The 15,687-nt window shown below is 38.4% G+C and overlaps 2 protein-coding genes across 4 annotated transcripts in view; one reads left to right on the forward strand and one right to left on the reverse strand.

The window, feature by feature from the left end:
• Positions 1–15,687, forward strand: part of LOC122357771 (dedicator of cytokinesis protein 2-like) — a 92,969-nt gene that overhangs the window by 42,160 nt on the left and 35,122 nt on the right. For both annotated transcript variants that reach the window (XM_043257328.1, XM_043257329.1), the window contains exon 26: positions 2,255–2,350. In XM_043257328.1, the coding sequence (XP_043113263.1) occupies positions 2,255–2,350 (96 nt within the window). The remainder of the gene's footprint in view (positions 1–2,254; positions 2,351–15,687) is intronic.
• LOC122357772 (INSYN2B protein) overlaps positions 2,484–15,687 on the reverse strand; it is a 23,701-nt gene continuing 10,497 nt past the window's right edge. Inside the window, exons 2-4 of one of the 2 annotated variants that reach the window (XM_043257332.1) lie at positions 13,168–14,698; positions 12,175–12,249; positions 2,484–5,819 (exon numbers count right to left, since the gene is read on the reverse strand). In XM_043257332.1, the coding sequence (XP_043113267.1) occupies positions 5,651–5,819; positions 12,175–12,249; positions 13,168–14,495 (1,572 nt within the window). In that variant the 5' untranslated portion in view covers positions 14,496–14,698 and the 3' untranslated portion in view covers positions 2,484–5,650. Of the gene's footprint in view, positions 5,820–12,174; positions 12,250–13,167; positions 14,703–15,687 lie in introns of both variants that reach the window. The other variant, XM_043257331.1, reaches the window with a different exon arrangement.

The raw sequence follows: 15,687 nt of genomic DNA on the forward strand, positions 1-15,687 counted from the left end.
GCAGAAAGTCATTACTGAAAGGGTTGGCCGTTCACAGAGTGCTTTATCAAAGCATATTAAATGTAAAGTGACAAAACCACTTCCAAGTACTTTACTATGATATTACTGGGCATGATTGACTAGCCAACATACCTGACCTGAACCCCATGTGGAATCTATGGGATATTTTCAAGAGAAAGAGGAGAAACAGTGAATCCAACAACACAAAGGTCCTTAGCAGAGCCACAGGCTGATCTCTTTCACTCAACATTTGACTGGACTTTTGACTTTGATGAGCTATAAGCTCCAATCATCAAACGTTAAATGTTTTACTCATCGTGTAACACGATCTGGTCTAAATAAAATACGAGCTGGACGTGCTCTCTGCAGGTATCGTGAGATTCACAAGTGTGATGTGAGAACAATGAGGGAGCAGTTTTGTGAATAGAGAGAAAGTGTACTGAAAACCGTACGGTATGACGGGCCACAGGTGCCACAGATATCTGTCCACACGCACAAACACACACACACACACACTCCACAGGGATTATAGGTGCACCTGATTAAGCTGTCATCCACTGACCACTGAGAAAGAATGAGACAGATGACGATAAAGGAGAAGAGACAGAAACCCATAGAGAGAGAGAGAGTGTTTGTGGCAGCAGCTGAAGTGAAGAGCTGTTGACGTTGAGAAACACAATATGAAATGAAATACTCCATGTAGAGATGAACAGATGTTTCTCTCTCTCTCAATCCCTCACTTTATCCGCCTCTGCGTCATGAAATTAGTGAGGGGGTGGTAACACACACACACACACACACACACACACACACACACACACGGGACATTTTCCTGTAGGCTGATTCTCACACACAGACAGAAGATGTTGTGATGAAGGGTTTTCATCATCCATGCTCGCACATCAATGATCAGAAACTTTACCTGCTCGCTCATGAAGAGAGAGACTAATATCAGTGCACTTTTAGTATGATTCATATACTGTTACAGTATTTTTATATACTATATTTTTTATAGTATCTTATCAATATTTGAATTAGCATTTAGTTTCATATTTTCAGTTTGCATTTTAATTTAAGTTTTAGTTTTTTTAATGCATGCTGTTTGTTTTTAATATATACTTTTTAAATGCATACTTTCTATATTTATTTTTTATTTCAGTTTTAGTTTCAGTAGCCAATGCAGTATTTTGTTATTTTAAACTATTGTTTTAACTAAATTAAATAAGTTATTTTGTTATGCGCTTTTATGATATTTTTAATTAATTTGTAAAATTATTTATTTTCAGATTTATGTTTAGTCATTTTAATACTGTTTTCATCCGACGTATGTTAATATTACTAAGAACAGTTTGTAATTATCTTCTTTTTTTTTTTTTTTTACTTGCTGTGACGTCATTGTGTGCCAGTGCATTTAGCAAATTATTATAAATGAATTCAAGGTTACGAAGAGATACATTTTTACGTCTTTGAAGTATAATCCTGAATTTAATGGAGTAAGGCCAGGAACAATGTATCAACATTTAAGTTGACTTTAAATGACTCCACATTTTTAGAAATTGGCCATTTTTGGGCCCAGATGGATTTTCTCAGAATTGATTTAAAAAAAAATTGAATTTAAAGGCCTTTAGTTGACATCACACACACACACACACACACACACACACACACACACACACACATCTGGTCTGTTCTAGATCTCTTCAGTTAATCAATACATTTAAACAATAAATTAATCTAATGGAGCCAGAGAGGCCAGACCTGCAGCTAAAACAAAATCACACATTCATTTGCACGAGTTTAAGGGATGGTTAAAAAAAAAAGTAAATTCTAAAAACATTAACTCATATCATATCATTTTTTACACTGCTATTTTCTATGCTAAATAAAAGACAATAGAGACCAAGAGCTGCAAAGCTCCACAAATGACAAAAGGCAGCATAAAAACAGCATGGCTTAATCAAAATCTTCTTTTATTTATATTTAAGATCTATTTAATGGAAACCTAAAAATCTTGCCTGACAGCCATGGTACGCTTTGTATGAAAAATATCTGATCGTGATGATAAAAATGGTGTCCGCTATTCGTCTAAGATTCGTATCGTATGAAAAGGGAACGCTGAGGTAAGAAGCTGAAGAGTCATTCTGTGTGTTTGTGTTTTAATTGGGGACTTAATGAGAAAATCTTTGACCGTTTGGATGCAGCGGGTTCTGCGCTAGAATACAAATAACAAGCGTTTTGTCTCTTTCTCTTCCAGGGAGACACATTTCAGCACATTCAGGACATTGTGTCGTCTCTGCTGAGGACGATAAACCGCACAGTCATCACGATGGGCAGAGAACACACTCTCATTGTGAGTTTAAACCGCTAGATCATCTCCTTTCATTGTCCTTTTCTCTCTTTCGGGGTCAAATATCGCTATTATTGTTGCTCATACTTGCATAACAACGCAAACAGGCCAGACCAGAACACATACTGCATTAAAATACACAATTTTATTGACGTCATCTTAAATATCTCAATTACAAACAAGTGGAGTGGAGGAAGAAGAAGTGCACTGCAGGAAATGTAGTCTTAGACTATCGGAATATCAGCGTATAAAAATACATTGAATACAATATTTGTTATTTTATATATTTATATGTATATACTGTATATTTTCAAGTTTGGACGTGAATACAGGACAGACACGGAGTGGAAGACGTGCGTTCGAACCAGTGTGTGTTTTACGTACTCTAGGAAGCAAAACGCGTTGATCTGTGTATGAGAAGGTGCGTGAACGATAGAGAAAAGCTTATCAGTATTCGTGAATTAATTGATTATAATGAATCTAAACATTAAAGCTACAATGTCCGTGAGAACATCAAACATCTACACTTTAAATTTAGTCTCGCGTGTTTGTGTTGTGCATATTGCATTATTACGGATTTCATGTCGCGGTGAAATTACCATAATTACCGGTTTCCAAGTACCGTAGCGAAACCTGCCCGTGTTTTCGTCGAACTTTACAAGTCAGAAACTCACTAGAACTGACAGCAGCTTCAATTACAGGAAAACAAGGGCTGCTGTACCTCTGGTCATACTGTATATTACCTTTACTACTGTTTTGTTATGTTTCCTGATGCGCTGAGATTATGGAGGTAAATTAATGTGGTGATTCATTATTTTCATTTCATCACGGGTAAAGCCGGACATGCTGCCGTTTTGGTGCTATTCAGCAGTTTGCAGTCATTTTAGCGTTGCCATAGAAATGAACCATTTCTGATTCCGAGAAACGGGATAATTCTGAGTAGAGTCTCATTTAGTAATTATGGTAATTTTGATTAGATATAGCTGTAGCAACAGGGGCCATTCGCATACACCTGAAAACGGCCCGCAGGGAACCGAATGTGATATGGTTTTGGAAAAATGTAACTTCTTTTAATTTGATACAGCGTATTAAAAATATGCTTATGTACATGTACATACGTACAACTAAAAATGGCACAGATTTAATCCAAGAATGTCAAATTGGTTTTGCTTCTTGAACAACATCGAAACTTCAGAATTTCAGAACTTAAAAATTAATATTTTGTGTTTTAATCTTTAATATGTTAAACTCCGTTTTGAAACCTAGTGAGCTGCTTACTGTGTAAAATAGGCATAGAGTGACTGATTGCTTCCGAATGATCTTAAAATGGAAATTTGCTTAAAATGAACTCTCCCTCAGGTCATCCGAGATGTAGATGAGTTTGTTTCTTCGTTGGAACACATTTGGAGATGTGTAACTTTATGTTACTTGCTCAACAATGGATCCTCTGAGGGGAATGGGTGCCGTCAGAATAAAAAAAAAAACATCACAATAATCCACAAGTAATACACAGCTCTTTAGTCCATGAATTAATGCCTTGTCAACCGAAATGCTGCATGTTTGTAAGAAATGAATCCATTATTACAAAGATAATACATTATTACTTAAAAAATCTATAGTTCATAATAATATTTCTCCAGTGAAAACAGCAGTCTTGCCTGGAGGAGGAGAGAAATATGCACAGATCAAGTACAGCTTACAAGTGAAAGTTGTCCAGAACAGTGTTGGGAAGTGACTACTTACATGTAACGCTTACTGAGAGCACAATGTGAAATTAAATTACAGTTACTTATGGAAAAGTTAAGTATTACAAAGGGGGTTACATCAGAATATTTTTCCCCCCACACATACTTTTTAGTTTATTCAGCTGATTTCCTTCATAAATTAAATTGACTGTTATAAAATAGAAAAACACAATGTTTCAGGAATTTAACTCAATAACGCTTTTGTTCAGCTCTGCTTCACTTTTAAGATTCTTTTTTCAAGGCCTCATTAGATTCCGGTGTTTTTTTGATTTTAGAAATAGTATCATAGCTAATTAAATATTTCTTGTTGTGATTTTAAATATGTATTTAAGTTTAGAACGACCTCAAAGTAAGTCTGATTTTGTAGTGGCTGTGTTTGAAAGGGCACAATGGATACCCATCTTCCACAAGTCGGTATGATTCTTTAGGTTCTTCTTGAAAGGTCTGCAACATACTTCGGTCAAAATTCCCCTTTGTAAAAACACCCTTTTTACAAAGAGTAATCAAATGTAATCATTTACATTACTGTATTAAAGTAATTACACTACTTGTAATCTGTAACCTATTAGATTTCCAAAGCAGCCTTCTCAAAACGGCAAAAATGTACATGAGAGGGACATTTGGAAGGAAGCATTATTATGGATCTGGAATTCCAAAAGCAAACGTTTGAAGCTAAAAACATCTTAATCACTTCACAAGACATTAATTGATAGACTGGAGTTGTTACTTGTGGATTATTGTGATGTTTTTATCAGCTGTTTTTATCTCATTCTGACGGCACCCATTCACTTCAGAGGATCCACTGATGAGTCATGTAATGCTACACATCTCCAAATTGCGCTCCAACGAAGAAACAAACTCATCTACATCTCGGATGAGCCGAAGGTGAGTTAGTTTTCTGCAAATTTCCATTTTTGAGTGTATGAGCTTTCCATTAAAGGTTAGGATTTGTCCGTTAAGCACAATGCAGTGTTGGTTGCATCTTATAAGACGGCGTAATCCGAAGCTGCCTCCGCACGGGGAGCTCGACTCCTGGTTACTTAAGATGCTGTGTAGGTAGGCAGATCGCTAGGCTTGGGAACAGAGCGCTAGACATTCATTAGTCGGGGACGAAAGCCATCCACACACAAAGGTCAGGGAACGTTGACGAGGAGATGAGACAGAGAATCTCCATCAGGATAACACTCCGTCCATCAGCGTAAAGAGGGATATCGACTGCGTTCTGCCTCTGTCAGACACTATGAAGGGGATTTATTGACTGGTTAGATGCAAGGTCTTGTGGGTCTCCTTGGGTTTTAAATTGTCCTCAAGTTTTCAGGATGTCAGACGAGCTTTTGGTTCAGCCGTGGCTTTGAGAAGTTTGTCACAACGTAACAGTTATTTCAAAGCTTAATCCGTTCAGTAAGAGTAACGTTTTTTTAACAAATCCTCCTGGACTGTGTTATGAAGCTTACACGTCCGTAAGTTTGGTTTTTCAACATCGTAACCACATGCTGGTGGCGTTTTCCCGTGAATGCAAACAAACTACATTATGAATTTTTCGTGTAGAGGCGGTTCTCTACAGCCACCAGAAACACTTCTTTCGCAGTTTCTTGACTCGGCTCTTGGTTCGAGGGCGTATGTGGGCGGGCTTTGGGACGGGGCCGGGAACATCGTACTCTGCTTCATCCAAGGCTTCCAGAATGCTTTGAAATCGTCCCTCCTGCACGCGGAAGTCGTGCTCCACACTAGAAACACAGAAATAGATATTAGGAAGAAAATTAATTGTATATAGCAATTATTCACATATTACTGAAATTTGCTGAAAATGTACTCACCTTCGGACCATCCAAGATATACATCAGTTGGTTTCTTCATAGAAACAGATTTGGAGAAATGTAGCGTTATATATCACTTGCTCACCAGTGGATCCTTTGAGCTGAATGGGTGCCGTCAGAATAAAAGTCCAAACAGCTGGTGAAGATATTACAATAATCCACAAGCAATTCACTCCACTCCAGTCCATCAATTAATATCTGATGAAGCCAAAAGCTATGTTAACTAAAACCAAAGTCCAAAGTCCTCCAATATATTTATTGTCCAATATATTTATTTATTTACTATTTCCAGTATTATGGATATAGAATTCATAAAACATGTATTTGTTTCTTACAAGTCACAAGACATTAATCGATGGACTGAAGTGGTGTGTATTACTTGTGGATTATTGTAATGTTTTTATCAGCTGTTTGGACTCTCATTCTGACGGCACCCATTCACTGCAGAAGATACGTTGCTGAGCAAGTGATGTAATGCTGCAAATTCTCCGAATCTCTTCCCAAGAAGAAACAAACTCATCTTCATCTTGAATGGCCCGAGAATGAGTATTTATTTTTTTTAATGAGAAAAATGAGAAAGCATTCTGACATTGAGTAAAAAAAGTTCAATGCATTGTGAATGTAAATTCTCGTTGTTTTTCAGATCATAATATAAAATGTATACATGAACGTAGCAAAATACAGGATACTTGCAAATATAGGAAACTTTAAAATAGGGAAATATGATTTATAATAATTTACAATGCAGTTTTATATTATATATATATATATATATATATATATATATATATATATATATATATATATATATATATATATATATATATATCTTACTTTTTATTATTATATTATGTGCCTGATGAAAGAGAAAGAAGAACCAAACCACCCTTTTTCATCATCTGCTCTGACGGATCATATGTTAGGACATGAACATTAAGACAATATGACACGTGTCAAAATAACAAACAAAAGCAAAGACAAACATTCTTCAAACTCTCACTCCGTCCTGCTGTGTTTCTTGCTCTCTATTTCCTTCTGCTCAATTTGTCATTTATCTCACTTCCTTACAAGTTTCACAGCACAGCAGTCGGGTTCTGGAAGTAAAAGTCTCATTCATTTTTTTTTTCCCATTGAAAGATTGATTTTTAATGATAATATATAAACCTTTCGAGAGACACTGGCTGTGAGCTATGGAGTTAAATAATGGCAGCTGCTTCTGCTCTGGGACTTTTTAAAAAATCATGTTTTAGCCAAAATCCCACAATTCCTAAAAAAAAAGATATTCACCATATACGTCTCTCCTGCTCAGAAGGCAGCATTTATTTGATTAAAAATACAGTAAAAGCTGTGAAATTGTGAAGTAGTATTACCATTTAAAATAAATATTTTCTACGTGAATTTAAAAAAAAATATATAAATTTATTGCTGTGATCAAATCTGAAATGTCAGTATGATTTCTTTCTTTTTAATTCTATTATATGCCTATTTACTACCTAAGAAACATTTTTTATTATTATCAATGCTACTTTTTTTCTGGATGAAACATGCAAAATTTTATTTTTCGGGATTCTTTGATGAAGACAAAGTTCAAAAGAACAACGTTTATTTGAAATAGAAATGTATAACATCTTTCACTTTTGATGGTGCCTCCTTGCTGACTTTCAAAATCACCATTCGCCGTCTTTGTCATGTTTGCAATTTTTCAAATGCATTTTTTAAATGTTTTTTTTTAAAGTTTGTAATATTTTCCTTTATCTTCGAGCTGGTTGGTTTAGGTCAAGGATTAAAACTCTCTACGATGACTTTTTAAAATCCCAGTGCACAAATGAATGAGACAGATACTTCTGGAGCCAAGGCCACTGACATGAACTATTATCGCAACGGGCGAAACGTACAGAGATTCTGACCGTCTCATTGGACTGCAATCTAACAGCATGAGAATGTGTGTGTGTGAGGGTTATGCCCTCTATTTACAGTGCAGCCACAGTCCTGACTGCAATTTCCCAGTAACTAAGTGAGTTTGAGAGAAAGAGGAAAAAAAGAGGGGACGTGATGAGCAAAAGATGGAGGTAAAGGCATGAGAGACTAATACAGGCTGACAGAGAATATACTGAAGGTTAACAAACCCCATAATGACGCACTGAGATAAACAACATGCGTTCAACCACAGCTTGTTACGGGACACTGTATGGAAAATAGGGTTTGGGCTGCTGCGCTTCTGTTCTAAATGATTATATTATAAAAGGTAATTGCAGCATTTTATCTTACCGTTCATAAAGATAGAAACTCAGGTGCAATATAAGCTCGCAACCCTGAGAAAAAAAGTGAGATATCTCTCAGTTCTGAGGATAAACTGCAGTATTTTGCCTCACAGTTTTCTCGCAATTCTGACTTTATAACTGACTTCGCAGCGTTTCTTACAGCTCTGGCTTGATATCTCGCAATTCCGCTAAAATAGTTCAAATTGTGAAATAAAAAGCGGGCAAGGCGGAAACAAGCTTCTGTAGTTCAAGCGCAGATTTGATCAGTTGATATTAAACACGATGCTTAGCGGCAAAGCGTCCGCGTCGCAGCGTTTCACAGGTTGAACCGAAGCCTTAATCTCGAACTCTCTTTTTGTTGCTGTGCAGGCGCCGCTGCTTTCTTCGGGAAATGCAAATCTAGTTATTTCTGTATTGCATTTGAAAGTCGACAGCTTTTGCCGGCTGTAAATCTGTTTTTCAGTGTTGCTGTCATTTCAGAGGGCGTCATTTGTCAGTAGAAATTGCTAGGTGATGTCTCTGATTTGCATATCCAGATGACACATTTACATGTATATGATCAGTGCACCATGCAAATTCATCTTCACAGTTTTTTATTTATTTCTTGCTTTTTAAGCAGTGCAACTGATTATGCTGTTTTTGTCATCAGTAGCGATTGCGTTGCAATTATCATTGGCCAGACTTTGCGTCAGCGAGACCTTTAACTCTAAAGTATTAAGCTTTGTCCCATAACTTTTGTGCTTGAAGACATAAATGATTCATTGAGAGGATCGTTTGTTTCTGCGTAGTAACTGCTGAGAAGAAAATGTGTGCATTTCTGTTTTTTTAAAGAGCATTATAACCAGGCCCGTCTCAACTTTTCTTCGTCCCTTGAGGATGAGGTATCAAGTCAGGGAGAAAGAGAGAGATAAAGAGGTATGGAAGCAGAATTTTTGATGAACTGATCTTTTGAGGAAAGAGAGTTCACTCAGTCAGAAAGCTCAAAGCTGGAGTCTGCACTTTCAGACGCAAAGAAATCTTAATCATCAATATTATCTTTCCGAAATCATGAGTCAATGGAAATCCAGTGCTATAAATCACACTGAGCCCATGAACGCAAACCCAAAGGATTTTTGTTGGCACAGATGGAGTCTTAAAGATGGCTTGAAATCCAGAGTTTTGTAGATTTTAGTGCAAAAATACATTTTTAAAAGATACACAATTGCGCAGTAACTGTTTTACTGAGGCAGAAATATTGATTACTGATAATTGAGTTTTTAGTGTAGTAGTCTATATAAGTTAAAGAAACTTTTCTATTGTTGTCTGACTGATAATGCATAATCAATAATTGAAGCATGATCTTGACTAACAGATATGGATATTGACCTGTCTTCATTGACAGGAGATCTACTTTTTACTTTGGTCTTAAATGCATTGTTTAAAGTTATTGTAATCTGATTTTAATATGAAGTTTATCTGACGTGGTGGCCCTGTAGTGCATAGCAGTACAAGCAGAAATGCTTCCACTATAGAGGGTGCACGAAAGCTAACATTTCGCACTTCAAACTAGATAAAATCAAGTTTTTAACTTTTATTTTATCTGATGTTGCTTACCATGCTTATAGTCAGTATAACTGCAAAGCTCAAGTGCCATTAAAAATATTGGTACAGTAAAAAAAGAACACACGACATAATGAATGAACTTGAGAATGAATGCATGCACAATCAAATTAATGAATGCATGAATTAATATATGGACACAAAACCGATGAATGAACGCATAAACAAAAGCACAGATGAACAAAAAGCATGCATGAACAAATTTATCCTTGCATAACTGAATGTAGTCATATAAACTACTGAATGAATGAATGAATGAATGCATGAACTCAAAAGCAAATGAATGAATAAAACTGAATGGATGATTACACAAATATATGCTTGCATTAACAAATGAACAAATGCATGAACAAATAAATACACGCATGCATGATAGATCAGATTAAAGAAACTTGTCAAGTCTACAGAGCGTTTATAAGCACTATTTGTCTATTTAGTGCGCCCCAAATTAGAAGTAAGTTGCCTATGTAGACAGCAAAGCAGTTTGACAGCGTTTGGAACAGGACAGTATGTGTGTGTGTTCCTGGATTTTCTTGACTGTATTGTCACGAGATTTGACTTCAATAGGAAATCCATCTCTCTTAATTGATTCCCGAGGCTTTACCTCGGTGTGAGTGCTGGAAACATGTATTAGTGTGCGATTAGCTCTTCATAGTGCGGGAATAATGATCCTGTTTATCCCAACAGGAAAGAAAGGAAGAGAGATAACAGAGTCGAGGGAATCTTATACAGCCCTGACTGAATGTGTGTGTGTGTGACAGGAAGGATATCGCAAGGGTTCACAGTTTTCTCTTCTTTATGATACGCGTGTCTGTGTGTGTGTGCTTGTGTGTCCCTCAGGGGTTCATTACAGTTGAATGGGAGCTTGAGCTCACCGTCCCTTGATTATAACAAACATACGAACCAGCTGACTCTAATAAATACATCACACGCCTGCAAAAGCACACACTCATCTATTTAACTGCCTACTTAAAGATTTCTCCTTTGTTTTCTGAGCCTATGATAAATAGTAATAATGATGCTTGATTTAGCAAGAGGCACCAATTAAGCCTGAAACAATCTGTTTCCTCTAGATGCTCATACGCTTCTGCTGGCCGTTGGATGTTTTGGTCTGCTGTAGGATATTGATGCAACTCTTAAATCATTTTCATGGTCTCCTGGTGAATTTCTGTCTGTTTCTGCCCCCCAGAAGACACATAACTCAGATATGGCTCTGCGCACGATTTATAATATTTTAAATGGGTCATGGAAAATGGATTTTCTTGCTCTTTTGAGTAGAGCTTTAACCCTGCGAAGCCTACTGTATCAGACACATGATCAAAATGTTGCTGATAAACCCGTCACACACAGTATCTGTAGACTCTGGGTAAAAGTTCATGCTTTATCATGTTGGAAATATGCCCTACACCAAATCCAACCCTAAATTTACCTGATTGTGATTATAACAAATGGAAAATGAATATAAAAAGGCCTTTGTTGATGCAACCGTAACATTTCAACTTCCTTTTACATAGTTTTGTCGAACTGTAGTTGAACAGGATTCGAACCGGGGCTCCTTGCCTCTCAAGTACATCTCTGTACTGTACTTCGTGACTCTGTAACCTGCCCACAGATAAGATACTTGATATGTGTGATGCTAACATTCAAAATCGTATATTGTTTTGAAGTCATAACATGATATTCTTCAAGTAACTGGAAATGTATAAAAGGTAGTTTTACTGGCTCTAGTGTTCATTTCTTTTGGAAGATGCAGTGATGTGTACTTATTGGTGTCTCGCTAAAACGTGCACCAAGGTACGTTTATATCATGAGACCAGGTAGCATGTTAGTACATTTGCATCAGACGGATGTCTCATACGTTGCAGTGCATCTCTCTGCACGAGTGTTGCATTTTTAACATGGCTTTTAGACTTCTTGTGTTTTCCGCTCCGTTCAGTCACCGTCGACCTGTTTTTTAGCACAGCATGTCCTGTGTGACATCCCGCTAATGCTCCCTCTGCAGCGTTGAGCACTGTTGCTGAAAGTCTGAAGAGTCACCGTGTAAAGTGAGGCTTTGTCAACCTATAACTGACAAATACTCCACTCCAAAAATAAAAAAAAAAAAAAATTGCTCCAATTTGGCATTTTTGCACGTGGCTGTTGCTGGGCTTTGAGTGGGAAATGCTTGATGTCGATACAAGTCATGGAGTTATTAGGTTTTGCACGTTTGCGAGAGTTCGGGAGTACTCGGGCACCGTATCTTTTGTTCACGTGAAGGTTAGCCATTCACAGCAGAGGTCATTTGCATGTATTATGATAGCAGAATCGGCCTGTTTAATTGTAAGGCTTGGAAAGGGAGGAAAATGGTCATAAACGGCTAAAATATGTCATGATAGACATAACCGGACTGCTGTGGTGATGTTTACCTGTAAATGATGCAGGCTGTTTTCTGGCAGGTTGAGCAGTTGTTGATGTCCTGACCTGTTCTGTAAGAACAACGCCTGAAAAAACAAGAAAGTATGAAGACCTACACACTCACACGCACACTTTAAGCATGTGATTCACTCACACAGAACATTAAATTAGAGGCCTGTGCTTTTCCATCCCACTTCCACCCACAATGAGTTTCTTCCTACACATGTCTGCATTTTTATTTGATATTTCCAGGTATTACAAAGAAGTGGCTTCTTTTCAATAGCGTTACAAGAGATGCTCGTATTGTAGCCTGTGTTTTGGTTGTTAAAGTATATCAATGCATATACTTTAGAAATGTTTAGATGCATCATATATTCTTTATATTATATCTATCTATCTAGTCCTTTCTATTGAATGATTGATTTTCCAATGAATTGTCCAATTTTGAAAAGCAAAAAACTCTTGAAACCGAATCTGCATGTAGAAACTCGTACAGAGTTTTTCTACAACTCAGAAATTTAGTCCTATGTCACAGCAAATAAAATCAAGGCCGGCGGTAGTCCCACAGGCATACAGGCTTCTATTGAATGTCCTTGAATACGTAATGAAAATGAACACTTGAAAACATACAGCACAGTCACTCTCCTGATCGATCCTGACAGATCTGAGCTTTCAATCACAGCAGAGTTCTGATGAAATCGCGAGTGTGGGGATACACGAGAAAAAAGAGAGGGGAAACTCTTAAGAGATTAAGAGAAAGGGTGTAAATGCGCTAGGAGGTGTAGCAGTGTAGATGAGACAGAAAATAAGACATCAAATGAGAGGGAGAGAGAGGGAGTTTGGGAGCGGTAGGGGGTCGATGTCCCATTGATGATCGAGATTCCCGAGGCGTTGCCGCAGGATGCATCGGTTACCAGGGGAATTATAGGATGATGGAAGTGCGGAATCACAAATCAAACACGCTTTCATGAACTCCAGAGCCTTAATCTCTCACTCTCACTCACCCTTCACTCATTGCTTTGTTCCTCTCCAGATCCTGAATGACATTGAGAAGAACTTTGATCTTTTCCTGATTATACAGCAGGTTTTCTTCTACATTCTGCAGCAGTCCGTGTAGAACACCGGGTGCACCGTTGCATTGTGGTATATCATCTGTTGGAGGTGGGTGGGTGTCTTTAGAGTCCGTTTCTGTCTCGGTTGCAGGTTCTGATTGAGGAGGGGGCGGGGTTTGTGGTTTAGGCTCCACCCCTATACCAATTAGAAGTTCTGGAGGTGCTGGTTTACATTTGACCTGTATTGGCTTCAAGTCTTTCTTAGGTGGAGGAGTGGGTGTGGCTTGGGACTCACAGCCAATTGTTTTAGACGTGGCTGATTGGTGCGTTTGCGTAATCGCACACTTGTCCTTTGTGTCTTGTTGTGCGATTGATTCTGTTTTGACTCGTCTTTGCATTTTGTGCGTCGTCGAGTCATTACTGGGCTTTTCAGAGTGCGTCGACGCCTCTGTTCTTGCATCTTTTTTGTTGGATTGTAAAGGGGTGGAGCATGCGTTTTGCACTGTGTGATTGGGGATTTGCGCATATGTTGGCTGTCCAACCGTAGAGTTCCGTTTCTGCAAGCGAGGCGAACAGCTTTTCCTTGGTGGCGTCGGGAGCGTCATGCTCGCTTGAACCTGACTGGCGGCTCGTTTGCGACAAGCGGGCGCCATGCAGGGTGGGGCTTGAGACTGCCTCCGCCCACAGCTGGCGCACAGTCTGGGCGATGATGTCATCGCTCGACATGTGCGAGGGGGCGTGTTGTACGGGCCGGTGGATGGCCTGGCTGCCTCCCCTTTCAGCGAATGACCACGTCTGCATTCACGCGTCATTGTTTGACTCTGTCGCCTTGCTTCCTCAGACTCCGCCCCTTCGCTGCAAACTCCGCCTACCACCTCTGGCGCAACAATACTTCCATTAACGTAGCGAGGGGTTCTTTTTAAACTCCCTCTTTGACCGGATTGGTTTGGATTGGCTTTGATTTGACAGTACACCTCGCTCTCCTGGGACGTCCTGTCCTGTGCCACATGGTTCCTGGACGCTGCCTTGATGACATGCCTTCCGTTGACTTCACAGCGCCTCACCCGGTCCAGCGACATGGTTTCGGCAGTCGGTCCGTTGGCCGTACTGGCTGTTTGAGTCCTTTTCTTCAATGAAGGAAGTGAGCGGAGACCTGGCGAGGTTTGGACGCCAACGCTGCACAAAGGTCCCCATTTTTGAGACAGGACAGCCCGCCCACCAGCTAGAGGCACCTCCAATGCTGGCACCGCATTGGATGCGTCAGCTGCCCGTCGGCCCATGACCTCTGCTGACTGGCTCAGCCCCCTGAGGAGGAGCTGGAGGGGGTGTGGCCTTTGTTTATAAGCATACTATCTAAAACAAAGATGATTGTTTCGTGGTGTGTTTTGGGAGGTTGTATTCCACAGCATTAGAAATGATCGCATTGATCAGAGTTTTGCTTTTAAATCCGTCTTGCTGTTATTCCAGTCGATTTGTTGTATGCCTGTCTGAGAAAGAAGAAATATGTATGTAAAAGATATTAGACTATGCATGTGCCACTCATGATTTAAAGGTCATTAAAGGGATAGTTCATCCCAAAAACAATAAAAGATATTGAAGAATTTTGGTATCCACACAGTTGACCGTAGCCATTGACGTACACAGTGTAGAAAAAAGTATTATGGGAGTTACTGGTCACCTGTTTGGCTTCCAGCACACTTCAAAGTCTCTTTATTATGCTCAACAGAAGAAAGAAACTTGAGGGTGAGTAAATGATGAGAGAATTTTCATTTTTCGTGAACTGTCCCTTTAAATGTTAAGCTGCACTCTTGATCTGCACTAACAAAAAGTGGCTAATTGCATTGAAGCTATTTAAGAGTCTGTTATCAGATGATTTCTTTCAGAGTAGTTTTTATCTTGTGCGAAAGCAAGAGAATCTCAATTAAGGCGGTGATAGTAAAGGTGCACTCAGTAATTTTACTCTCATTACAAAAACTTTTAAGCAAAGTAGTGAAAAATAATTAAACCTAAAATCATATAAACTGTTCAATTTATCTTTTTTCCTTGTTATTTTTTTTAACACAAAATAAATAAATCATAGCTAACTGTGAATAAATTGTTTTTGCAATTGGAAAATGTAACTGGAAATATAGTATTTGAGTAGTAATGCTGTCTCTTACGTCCAGGTCATTTGATCTATTTCAAGTCAAGCAAAAAATTACAGTGTACATCACGACAGTATTTAAACAGAAAAAAAGAAGAAAAAATAGAAACCAGTGTGAATAACTGAGATAACAGATGGATGAATCAATTAAATAATGTTGAAAGGCTTGTTTAGATGTATCATCCAAACGAACCAGTTCAGTAAAATGAATCAATGGAATGTCATTGTCATTGAACGTCATGTCAACGCGTTTGTGGAGGGAAGAAAGAAAGAGAAAGAAATGAAATTTAGAAAACCGCTTTTTAATTTTCAAACAGTTCATCAATATG

This window comes from Puntigrus tetrazona, chromosome 14 (assembly GCF_018831695.1).
Source record: "Puntigrus tetrazona isolate hp1 chromosome 14, ASM1883169v1, whole genome shotgun sequence".
NCBI classification, from domain to species: Eukaryota; Metazoa; Chordata; class Actinopteri; order Cypriniformes; family Cyprinidae; genus Puntigrus; species Puntigrus tetrazona.